At 45.1% G+C, this 13,257-nt stretch overlaps 1 protein-coding gene across 1 annotated transcript in view; it reads right to left on the minus strand.

The window, feature by feature from the left end:
* Foxk2 (forkhead box K2) overlaps nt 1-13,257 on the minus strand; it is a 50,210-nt gene that overhangs the window by 19,487 nt on the left and 17,466 nt on the right. The window contains 2 exon segments of the mRNA XM_032911764.1: nt 1,975-2,122; nt 4,064-4,258. Of these exon segments, the coding sequence (XP_032767655.1) occupies nt 1,975-2,122; nt 4,064-4,258 (343 nt within the window).

Genomic DNA, 13,257 nt, shown 5'->3' on the forward strand with positions numbered 1-13,257 from the left:
AATGCCCATCTACTGCCAAGGCTCTGCATGCGAGGCTATGCCTGTGTTGGAGCCTAGCTCCTGTGTGAACTTCTGGAGAATGCATACCAGCACTGGAAAATAGCCAAGTAATGTAAATTAAAAGAAGCAATCTGCAGGTCAGTGTATTCAAATAATACCACTTATTCAAAGCACATTCAGCATAAGGCCTGTGTTTGATCACCATCACTTCAAGGATATACACTGTTCACAGATAAAGTATGTCATTTATTTACTTAACGTGTAGGTGTGACACCTGAACATACATCTACTCAGCATGTGCATGAAGTGTCATGTAGGACAGAAAAGAGAGGGGACTCCCTCAGAACTGGAGTTACAGTTGTTAGCCCCATATGAGTGCTGACATTTAAACCCAGGTCCTCTAGAAGAGCAGTTAGTATTCTTAACTGTTAAGCCATGTCTCTGACTCTTCCCAACCCTGCCTTGAATTTTAAGAATTTACAGTTTTAAACAAACCATTATTTTGCTATACATTGAGTTAGGGCCAGCCTACAGAATAAGACCTGAAATCCTATCTCAGTGGAGATGTGCTTAGGGACCAGGGGCAGCATCAGAAGCTCCTGAGATGAAAGTGACAGCATGGGACAGGTGGAAAACCTTAACACCCTACCACGCCAGCATCCAGAAGACCCCACAGCCCACCTTAAATGGCTGACAGTCTGCTAGAGCTTATTTTGCTATCCCTTAGGCCACAAAGGCCCTGCCTAGGCACCCACAGGAAGACGCCACAAGTTCTAAGAGGAACCAGGAATAACAAGGACCCAAGTCTGGGAAGTGGCTGAGCAGCTGTCTTGGCACCACGTGCTTGACTCGGAGGTTTAAGCCTCCGTCCCTGCTCAGGAGGCCAGTGTAGTCCTAGGACTTCCTCTTACATGTTCCTAAGGACGTTTTTATTCGTTCCAGGAGTCAGTTCTCTTCTCCCACTATGTGGATCCTAGGAACCAAACTTTGATCATCAGCTTATCCACTCAGCTATCTGGCTGGCCTTACAAATGCTCTTCTTGCGTGTTTACAAGCAACGTCTCACGATAAACTAAAACTTGTTATGTAGACCAAGACAGCCTTGAACTCAGAGATCCTCCTGGCTCTCCCTCTCAAATGCTGAAATTAAGGGCGTATGCTACCATTTTTATTTTTAAGTAATTTAACACAGAATATGGTCAGAATATCCCCACATGGGTAAAGCAAACTTTGCAAAGTGAACGGCTCCTGCCAGGCCCTGAGTCTACAGCCCCTGCTCAGACCACTCTCAGTCTGGCGTTATAGCCATCATTTTCTCCTGTGATGCTTCACCCAGCACCTTAGGTGCCTCTGTGTGCAGTGAGCCGTCTGCCCTTTGTGTTCTTTGTGAGCAGGTCACATTTTATAATGATACACTATGTAGACTTTTCTTTTTCTTACTTAACATTATAACTGTCCTTCTGTGTTACTAACAATTTCATACAGTCTACAGTTGCCCTGGGATCCTCACATATGTGCTGAGTAATTTTTAAAAAAATGCACTACAAATCCTGATGCCCATGTCACACTCAGAGTGACATGAGAATCAAATCCACATAGATGCACAAGTCTGTGTGCCAGTGACACAAACCAGGGCCAACAGGGGAGAGGGAACCTTAATTGAGGACTTGCCTCCCTCTGAGTAGCCTTTATCTGTGGTGCTTTTTTTTTTTTTTTTTTTTTTTTTTTTTTTTTTTTGATTAATTATTGGCATGAAAAAGGCCAACCCCTGTGAGCAGTGCCATCCTGGGCAGGCAGCTCTGGACTTAAGCAGGCAAACAAGCAGCACCTCTCTCCATGGCGTCTGCTTCCAGAACCTTGCCCCAACTTTTCTCCATGATGGACTATTACATGGAAAGGCAAGACAGACAAACCCTTGGACTTGTTACCATAACTGTGTAATGTTCCCCAGATCCAGGACTACAAAGCACTTACCTTTGGGCTGTCTCCACCTGAAGCTTCCTTTTCATTTTCTGGCTGTGAATTGTCAGCCATTAAATTGAGGTCAGATGGTATCACACGGCCCATTTTGTACCCTGAAGACCCTGCTCCCCGGGGGCTGGATGGGCAGGAGTTTGCAGCACTGTGAAAGAAAGGGAAGAGTTGACTTTAAAGCAAACACACTATTGGTCTTCAAGATCTGAGACCAGGGAAAACAAACTTTTTAAAATTCCTTTACTATGTGTTTGCCCACATGTGTGCTGTGTACATGCCTAAAGGAGGCCACATGCAGTGTGGGGTCTCCTAAAGCTAGAGTTACATTTCTCTAGCCCCATTTCTTTTTCTTGAGACAACACTTCATTCTGTACTGCAGGCTGGTCTTAAATGTGTGGCAATTTTCTGGCTTTAGTTTCTGAAGTACTGGGATTTTTGTGTGCTACTATGTCTGGTTAAAATGAAAAAAAAAAAATTGAGAACAGCAACATTTCTACGTATAAGAAAACACAACTGTCAAGACAAACTGTGGAAAGGCAGTGTCCCATGTGTCCTGCCAGAGACTGAGCCATCACAGCCAATAGGAACTTCAGTTTTTTAAAAAATCTTACGTACACTGGTGTTTTCCATGCACGTATGCCACCTATGTTAGGTGTCAGTTCCCTGGAGTTGTGAGCTGCCAATGTGGGTGTTGGGGCTCACTCCTCTGGAAAAGCAGTCAGTGCTCTTAACCACTGAGCCATTTCTCCAGCCCCAAACTTAAAAGATTTATATGTTTAAAGTGAGTGTGTGTGTGTGTGTGTGTGTGTGTGTGTGTGTGTGCGCGCGCGCGCTACACACAAGCCTGGTGACTGTGAAGGCCAGAAGAAGGTGTTGGATTTCCTAGAATTAGATGTCTGTGGACTGCCATATGATACTAGGAACTGACCTGGGTCTTTGTGCAAGAGCGGAAAGTGCTCTTAAAGCATTAGACATCTGTCTAGCCCCTTAAAATGTTAAATTTCAACTTTCAGTATGGTGCCTAGACACTCAATTACTCTCAGTCTGTGAAGAGTTTTGGAAGAAATATAATTAGATAATCTGTCAGCTCTTCAATGAAAATAATACACCTAAAAACTGGAAACAGCTAAACTTAGAGCTGGATCCTGAAGCAGGGACAAAGGCAGGTAGAGCTCTGTGAGGTCCAAGCCAGCCTGGTCCCCATAGCAAGTTCCAGTTCAGCCAATGCCACAGGTTATACTCAGTGAGACACTATTTAAAGGGGGGGAGAGAGCTCCCCCCCCCACAGCCCAGCTCCCCCCACCCCCTCACAGTCCAGCTCCCCCCACCCCCATACCCCAGCTCCCCACCCACCCCCACACCCCAGCTCCCCCCCACCCCTCACAGCCCAGCTCCCCACCCCACATACCCCAGCTCCCCCACCCCTCACAGCCCAGCTTCCCCCACCCCACACTCCAGCTCCCCACCTACCCCACGGAACCCAATTTTACCCCTACTGCCACCACAGCTTCCCTCAAGCTCTTCCCACCAGCAAATGAGAAACTCATGCAGGCCCACAATTCTTAGAATACTGATAAATGAGGGTTCAGTCAGACATAAGGCTATCCCCTTTAAGGCTCAGGGTACAAGCAGGAAGACAGAAACAATGGCAGTGATATCCCAAACTCTAGGTAGGACAGTGACTATAATCATACACTCATAGCAGGTACTCAGCCCCGGTCTGCACAAGGCAAAAGCCTTCTTAATCATCAGTCATCGTTGGTGGAGGGGCTCATGGACCCTAACCCTTACCCCTGATTATAGCAACTCAGGACTGTGGGAAGAGTGCAGTTGCCCTCAGTTATAGAACACTGCTGTGCCCACCAGACTCCAAAGGATAATTCCAATTCTAAGGCCACAGCAATGGGCCTGGTAAAACAAACCCAAAGGGGTACAGACAAAGCAGGGATCCCACAGCCTACCAATGTGTGAGAATTACAATTTACAGTACAGAAACTCTGACCAGACTCTTGGTAGCCAGCTGCAGTAAAAATAGGTATGGTCACTTTGGGTAGACTTATGTGACTAAAGACCTGTGGATGTGCTATACCTGATAGTTCCCGTGGGGGAGGGAAGGGGGCTGATGAGGTGGGCCATCGTGTCTGGAATGTTGATGGTCAGGGGTGAGATGTGTGGCTGCACAGGCTTCACTGGCGACTCAGGTGCTTCCTGCTTCTCTCTTTTCTCGCTGGATAGGGCTGTGAATGTTATCTTGATATTTGTGCTCGGAAACCTGAAAGTGCACCTGGAGAACAGAACCTGAGGGTCAGTTCATGTCTGTGACCACCAGACACCTGAGCTTCCCCACAGGACTTGTGAGGACATCGGCCCTCACCACTTCAAAAACCACCTGCAACGAATACCAAGGCATTTAATGAGCAAAAACACAAACAAGGACTTTATATGACACTGACTAGTGGTGCACACCCGTGGTGTGTACTGACTAGTGGTGCACACCCGTGGTGTGTACTGACTGATGGTGCACACCCGTGGTGTGTACTGACTGATGGTGCACACCCGAGGTGTGTACTGACTGGTGGTGCACACCCGTGGTGTGTACTGACTGGTGGTGCACACCCGTGGTGTGTACTGACTGGTGGTGCACACCCGTGGTGTGTACTGACTGGTGGTGCACACCCGTGGTGTGTACTGACTGGTGGTGCACACCCGTGGTGTGTACTGACTGGTGGTGCACACCCGTGGTGTGTACTGACTGGTGGTGCACACCCGTGGTGTGTACTGACACCCGTGGTGTGTACTGACTGATGGTGCACACCCGTGGTGTGTACTGACTGGTGGTGCACACCCGTGGTGTGTACTGACTGGTGGTGCACACCCGTGGTGTGTACTGACTGGTGGTGCACACCCGTGGTGTGTACTGACTGGTGGTGCACACCCGTGGTGTGCACTGACTGATGGTGCACACTCGAGGTGTGCACTGACTGATGGTGCACACCTGTGGTGTGTACTGACTGATGGTGCACACCCGTGGTTTGTACTGACTAGTGGTGCACACCCGTGGTGTGTACTGACTGATGGTGCACACCCGTGGTGTGTACTGACTGATGGTGCACACCCGTGGTGTGTACTGACTGGTGGTGCACACCCATGAGCCCAGCACTTGGGCAGCAGAAGTGAAAGTTCAAGACCAGCTCTAGCTAAACAGCAAGTTCAAGGGCAGCCTGGGCTCATCAGACTCCCACCGTCCCTCCAAACAGACAGAAGAAGGGACACAGACTACAGAAGTAGTACTCAGAGCAGCCATTAGAAAATGAAAACTACAGAACAAAAAGGAAAGGAAAAAGAAAATCCAATGTCTGCCAGGTGTGGTCCCCAGCAAGAGCTAACAAAGAGCTCAGCTTCCGTTACTTGAACAAAGGTTCCTTTTGAACATTTCAGCATTGGCAGAATCCTTCTACCGGCCTCTACCTACTCCTGTACTGGCTGGCAATGCTTCCTTCCCTGTATTACAAAGGCGACAGCCAGACAGTCTGGAGCATTGAGCTGAGGGACCTAAGGCTCCACCAACATCTATGTTTAGATACAAACCAGACCTTCATGCTAACATGCAGCCCCATGGAAATCAATCATGTTTAAACAGTCTCTAAGTAGAAAGGCAGTTTAAAATTAGAGATGTCTCTTTATACAACACAAGTTAACTAACTGATTTATCAATCTGTTTTCAAATAGTACTCCCAATAGATTTCTTGCAACCAATCCCTCCCCCACAGTAAAGGAATAACTGTCTCTGTCCTCTGGGAACCATCGCCCATCTTGGAGTTTCCTCGAACACCCCCCAGTGGATCTGTTTCCCACTTAATTTGAGGTTTTGAGACCCATTCCCTCTCTCTTAACTCCTCCACACTAACACCAACGATCTTTGGGCCTCATGAGTTCAGATTCCTCACAAACCCTATAACAACATGTTGGGTGGGAAACTTCTCTCCCTGTCTCCTCCTCCCAACCCCCTTTCAAAACAGTATCTCACTATTCAGTCCACTGTCCTGGAATCCTATGTGGACCAGGCTGCCCTTGAACTCACAGAGATCCTCATGCCTCTGCCTTGACCTCTGAATGCTGGGATTAAAGATATGTGGAACCGCTGGAGAGATGGCTCAGCGGTTAAGAGCACCCGACTACTCTTCCAGAGGTCCCGAGTTCAATTCCCAGCAACCACATGGTTGTAAGCTATCTGTAAAGAGATCCGATGCCCTCTTCTGGTGTGTCTGAAGACAGCCACAGTGTACTTATATATAATAAATGAATAAATCTTTAAAAAAAAAAAAAAGATGTGTGGAACCGCTCCTGGCTTTCTTCTCTAGTTCTAATCCCTATAATTATATCTATATTAAATCTCTCTAATATGTGCATGGATGTACTGCCTGCAGGGATGTCTGTGTATCAGGCAAGTGCCTGGTACCCACAGAGGTCAGGAGTCAGATCTCCTGAAACTTAAGTTACAGATAGGGAAAGGCCACCATGAGGCTCCTGGGAATTCAATCTGAGTCCCCTGCAAGAGCAGCCCATGCTTTTAACTGTTGAGTTATCTCTCTAGTCAGTTCTGAAGCTGGTGTGATAATAAACACCTGTCATCCCAGCACTCAGGAGGAGGCAGAGTTAGCAGTTCAAAGTCAACCTTGGCTGCATGAGCCCTGGCTCAAAAAACAAAACAAGGGTGAACTTTTAAAGAGAAAATTCCTCTTTCTTCCTAGGCTAGAGGGAGAAAAGAAAAAGCGTGTGAAAGAGCAAGACAGCGAGAGCGAGAGCGAGAGCGAGAGCGAGAGAGAGAGAGAGAGAGAGAGAGAGAGAGAGAGAGAGAGAGAGAGAGAACTGTGTCAGTCAGGAATTCAATAAACAAAGAAACTTGGTAACATTAGTGATCCTTAGCTATTCAGAGTGCCCACACACAAAATAAATGAATGAAAACATTAGTAGGTAATACATTTCCACAGATGGACTTGTTTCTGTGCACGCCTACGAGGGAACCTTGACTTTGGACTCTCATGACCTGGTGCAGGATCCCAGAGGCTTATGAGAGCAGGTTGAGTGACTCCTCAGAGTTTCTTTATACAGACAATTTTGTCTCAACTTTTGTCCCAACTGCCCCCTAATTCTATTAACAAAGACTGAAAAGAGCTTTCCGCCCACGATTTTGTCTGACAATTTGCTGTTGGAAAGGCTAGCTCAGTAGTGGCACAGGCCTGCAATGCCAGCTATTCAGAAAGCAGAGACAAGAGAGGATCACAGGCTCGAGGGCTGCCTGGCTACAGAGTAAGACCCTATCTCAAAATAAAGAGTTAAAAGGTAGGGAAGGATCAGGTCAGTTCGTTAGTACAGTGTGTGTCTAGCATGTATGAGGCCCTGGCTTAAACCAGTAAGAAAAGAGAAGACACAGAGGAAAGGCAGCTATGGGAGAACAGATGCACAGCAGATGCCACTCAACAACTGCAGAGCAAACCACTCACTCAGCTCACAAGCACCACTCAAAGAAAAGCCAAGCTCTAAGTCTGCTCTGCCCAACTGAGAATTCTGAAAACACAACTCATCTCCTTCTAGGAGATCACAGTATGGCTACCTGGGCTCCCTCAGGAAAATGAAGCCTGTGATTCTGAGGGTAAATCTAGTGCTCTATTCTCAGTCTGAGATGAAGGCCGTCAGGATGTACATGGGCATCAATCAAACTCCTTAAAAGGCTCCTTCAAATTAGGTTTATTCTGTTCTATATAAAATATACTTCAAAGAAAGTTTACTTAAAATAGCAACTAAATCAGGGGAATGATCAGGGTCTGGCAAGACAGACAGCTTTCTTTCTGCTGTGTGGGCCTGACCTCCTGAGAACCAAGGTTGGAAGTAAAGAGCAGACTCCTGAGAATTGTCCTCTGACCCCAACACATATTATGTATCAAATGTGCATACGATAATAATTAACTTAAAAACAAAAATCAAAACCAAACAAACAGTAGTGTCCTTTCCCCCTAAAATGTCAAAAGATCAGACTACAGCTTAGGGTGCACAAACACAACTGTGCAGTTTAAGGTACACACAAGTCAACTCTGAAGTGACACACTGAACAAAGTATCATTTTTCTTTTACCTATATATAGGACCTGAGCAAAATGAATATAATGTCTAGGAGGGTTTTACCTAAGTACTAATAAAGTTGATAATTACATATTTGACTTTGGATAACATAATTCAATATCAGGACTCCTGATAACAAGACTGTCCTCACCACCTAGGCACCTGCACTGACAAATGACACAAGCCTGCCTAGATTCCTTATATTGCAACACTTCACACCATACCTCAACGAAAGAGGACTGTTTTAAAAATGTCACCAGAAGAGCTAATAAGCACACAAAAAGATCCTCAAATCTCACAGACTTACAAAGGTCTGGGTAGGAGCGGTATTAATCTCTATAAATATATATGAGATATATATATATAAATAATCTCATATATATATTTATTTATTTATAACAAATTTTTAAAAAGCTTCCCAACTTAAAAATCTATCCAAAGATAGCCAAGAATCTAGGTTTGGTTGTATGTGCCTTTAATCATGACAGTCCTAAGAGTTAAGTAGGAGGACCAGGAATTCAAAGTCATTCTCAGCTACATACGTTCTAGGTCAGCCTGGGCTACATGAGATCTTTTCTCACATACTTAAACACACGCACTTGAGACCATTCATAGCAGCACTGTCAATAATAGCTCCGAATAAAACTATTTTATGTGTTCATCTGCAGAGTAAACGTTACTAAATTCACATTCTTAAAAACTTTACAGAAACAAAATGACCCTCGGTTTTGTTAAAGAAGTAAGACTGATTTCATAAGCATACCATTCAAATTGCTTCACCTCAGGATCCATTCTTTATTATATAAGCATTCGAAAGGAAAGATGTCCAATCTATGGCTCAGAATTCAGGATAGTCGTTCCAGAGAGGAGGCACAGTGTGTGTGTGTGTGTGTGTGTGTGTGTGTGTGTGTGTGTGTGTGTGTGTGTGTTGGGGGGGATGGGAACGACACACAGTGAGGATGTATGCTAATGACCTCTGTCCTGTGACAGGCCACAGGAGTGACAGAAGCAATGATAATCGTGTAAATATCTCCTGGTGATCCAAGGGGGAATCAGAGAAATGTTCAAGTAAGAACGGCACAGATAGGTAGTTCTGTCAGAAAAGTAGACAGCTATTAAAGAGGATAAATCCACAGGCTGAGGAAGGACACTGGCTCTCTCCAAGGAGGAAAGGCAGAAACCTGGAGGAGAGAAAGAGCATGTCACCCTGAGCCTTTTGTTCTCCCTGTCCTCCCAGGTGACTTGCTTTGGAGGTCTACAGTCCCTTCTCCAAATTCTAAAAGCAAAGGTTCTGAAGAATCTAATCTCAGATCCCCTGGCAGCCCATTCTGACCTGCATTGAAGAAGAGTTAATTATAGCCTTCGACTGCCCCACTTAGTGAGCACAACCTTGTGTTTTTGCCTCAGAAGTCTAACAGTCTGTATCACAAGGTGCTGGGAGTGTTGGATCACACACAGCCCACAGTGTCCACCAGACAGACCTGGAGATTTCCAACGGGACCCTATAAGTATTGTGCCTAACACAGCACCACTTCTCACAGGATTTCTCTAAGATATCCTGATTTGTTAAAGAGGTAAACAAGATGTTTATACGGAAAGGAGTAAGTTCACTAGGCTGCTGTCTTAGATCACTAATTAGTAGTTCTTTCATTACTGATAGGCAATAAGTATCCCCAGAATACTTATCAGTGCCTTTGATCACTCTCACAACAGAGACGCAAGCAAAGAAGCAAGCTATTAACTCCTGCCCTCTACTGACCATCATGTCTCAGCACCAACATGGCAGCCAGCAGGGGTTCACACACCACTAGACAAAAGTACCCAGCTGCTGCCTATCTGGTTAAGTGAAATCTTGACTCATCGTTTATATGACCCTTAATTACTGGGTAGAGAGAATAAAGGAAATGTCTTTTACCCTTTACCTCTAACACACTGAACCTGTAACTGTGCAAAAAACATCTATTAAAAAGATAACATTTTAGGCAGATGGTGGTGCACACCTTTAATCCCAGCACTGGGGAGGCAGAGGCAGGTGGATCTCTGTGAGTTTTAGGGCAGCCTGGTCTACAGAGAGAAACCGGTCTCGAAAACCTCTTTCTCCCCAAGAAAGGACATTTCAAATGCTTTGACAATACATTAGTTTTATTTAACAATTCCAGGTAGCTGGAAACAGACTTGAAGTTTCAAAGGGAACCCATCTGGAAGGTGACACTTGGGAGCCACTATGAACACACTGAAGTCAGACATAAGGACTATATGGCTGCACACAACCACAACATTACACTACACGGTACTCATCCATTCAAAATGCATTAATTTAGCAGGGCATGGTGGCACAGGCCGTAGTCCCCACACTTGGCAATCATGTGGCAAGAGGACTGACTGCCTGAGCTACAAGACAAGGTCCTATCTCCAAACACTGTAGTTTAGCTGACATCACTGTTCTGTGGGTAAAAGACGACAACAATACAACAACCTCTGCACTCGATGACAATTGAGGGGCGTGTGAGCGTGAGGGTCCGAGTGCACATTCCCAGCACCTCTGTCAAAATAACTGCCATACAAACATGACACCAGTATAGTACTGGACTAGGTGGAAAGAGGATGAGCTGGAATCTCATTGGCCAGCTGGTCTAGCAGAAAAGACCAACTTCAGGTCCACTGAGAAGCCATACGCATGCACACGCACATGCACACATATATACACACAGAAAATACAGAGAGATAAACATGGGGGCTGGGAAGATGGCTCGGCAGTCAAGAACACTGGCTATGCTTACACAGAAGACCTGGGTTTAAATTCCAGCACCCACATACACAGTGGCTCACAGCTTTATCTATAACTACTGTTACAAGGGATTCAATGCCCTATTCTGGGCTCTACAGGCACTTGCACTCACATGTGTACATATATACATGCATGTGCATGGATAAATAATAAAATAAACTTTTAAAAAGAGAAAAGAGAAACTGGATGATGATGATGGTATACACCATTAATCCCAGCACTGGGGATGCAGAGACAGACAGATCCCTGAGTCTACAGTAAGTCCAGGACAGTCAAGGCCAAACTGTTTTCAAAAGCAAACAAATAGTAAAAAGAAATAAACCAGCCAACCATGACCTACCCTGGCTAACAGGCTCCATTCTAACACTCTCCTCCACTTACAGCTTCCTCTTCTGATCTCATATCAACCCCAGTTCTTGACAGCCACCATCAGAGAGGAACATGTGCTTCCGGAATGCAGCCCATTAATAGAATCACATATTTTCAAAGCATAACTATATAATCACAGCACTGGGGAAGGAGGGAGGAAAAAGAGTTCAAGGCCATCCTCAACTACTTGAGCTCAAGGCCAGCCTAGGCTGCATAAGACTTCATCTCAAAAAATAAATAAACGAGGCTGAGAAGAAGGCTTAGCAGCTAAAAGAACTTGCTGAGGACCCCTCCCCCCAGATCCAGCCTCTCTATGGTTTCCACCACACCAGGTAAAAACAGACAACACACACAATACATGCCTGCGGCAAAACATTCATACACATTTAAAATTTACGTTTCCTTTGAGGAGTCACATCTGATTGTCACCCATCTCTATTAATTTATAACAAATACAAGTCCATAACTTGAGAAGTTGAAATTATCATTGAGAATTCTAATTCTGAACTGTCTCTTGGAATCACTTATATGCTTAATTCTTCAGTAAGCCCTTTATTCTTACCTAACCCCGCTTTCTAGAAAAAGCTTCTCCTGCCACACACATATGAACTAGGAAGCAAAGCCAAGACAGCGTGTGCGGCACAAAGATACATACGCAGGTGCAAACAAACTCTGGAGCTTCAGGACTCTCTCAACAACAGCGAAGAAGAAATCACACGCAGATCTCCCATGCCATATGTACCCACATGGGTTCCTTTGAGTAAGAAAAATATTTAAAGTTCTGTAAGCCTAGAAGGTGGCTCTTTAGAACAATGGGTTTCACACTCAGCAAGACCAAGTGCAGTGCACTAGGAAATCTGCAAATGCTCATTAGAGGTGATTTCTGCTGTCAATCTTGTTAGTAAACATTTAACTATCTAAAAGATATAAACTTGAAATGTTTTTGCTAAGATGATCCCTTCCCTCAAAGGCATGAAGATAGAAACTGGGAAAGGCCTTGGCCTAAAACCCTGGTCATACAGGAACGGAGACCCTGAAGCAGCAGAGCAAGTCCAGAAGAGAAATGGAATAGCATTCAGGAGGAAACACGTGAGGGTCCAAGCCACCAGTGTAAGTAACATGGAGGAGGACACCCAGGCCATTGTGTGGATAACTTAGGGGTAGGAGCAGTTCCATACAAGTGCTTTCAGTGGGTCAGCTGCAGGACAACATGAACAAAAAAGGCCACTAAGAAGAAGGGGGAGGAGAGGAGGAGGAAGAGAAGGAGGAGGAAGAAGAGAAAGGAGGAAAAAGAAAGGGGAGGAAGAGGAGGAAGGTGGCAGCTGATGGGGAAGTTAAGGTAATCATCTCTTAATTCCAATTCCCAAAACTGCTTAAAAATTCCATTCTCGAGCTAGGGAGACGGGTCAGCAGTTAAGAGCCCTTGGCTCCTCTTCCAGAGGACCCAGGTTCAATTCCAAGAACTCACATGGCAATTCATAACCATTTGTAATTCCTGTTCCAGGGGATCCAACTCCCTCACGCATGCAGGCAAAATTCCAATGTACATAAAATAAATAAAAAAAAAAAAACATTTTAAAAATTGCATTCTAGAGCTAAAGCAGCAAAATTGGCTGTTTTCCTGAGGAGTTGAGGACCTTCCTTTCCCAGGTTCCACAAAATAAACAAAATTTAAGTCTAAAAGGAAGTTCATCAGTTACCTATATATGTATCAATTTGACAACAGGAAATAACATTTCATTTTTCTTAGTCCTATCTCCCAAGGTTCAACTGTCCCTACGATATGCCAACCTTAGTGTCATGAACAGATTCTCCACCGGACAGTCCCCACCCTCTGTGTCACCCACTACCGTTTTAAGACTAAGGTTAGTTATATGGCAGGATTTCTAGCAACTTCTTAAGAGTCAAGTAGGTGCGTGCCTCATCATCCAAACCCAGACCAACATTCAGGTCCAAGAAAATAGACTAGAAAAGGAGCCAGTGTGTGCCTAGTGCAGAAAATCCGCC

This window comes from Rattus rattus, chromosome 9 (genome assembly GCF_011064425.1).
Source record: "Rattus rattus isolate New Zealand chromosome 9, Rrattus_CSIRO_v1, whole genome shotgun sequence".
NCBI lineage: Eukaryota > Metazoa > Chordata > Mammalia > Rodentia > Muridae > Rattus > Rattus rattus.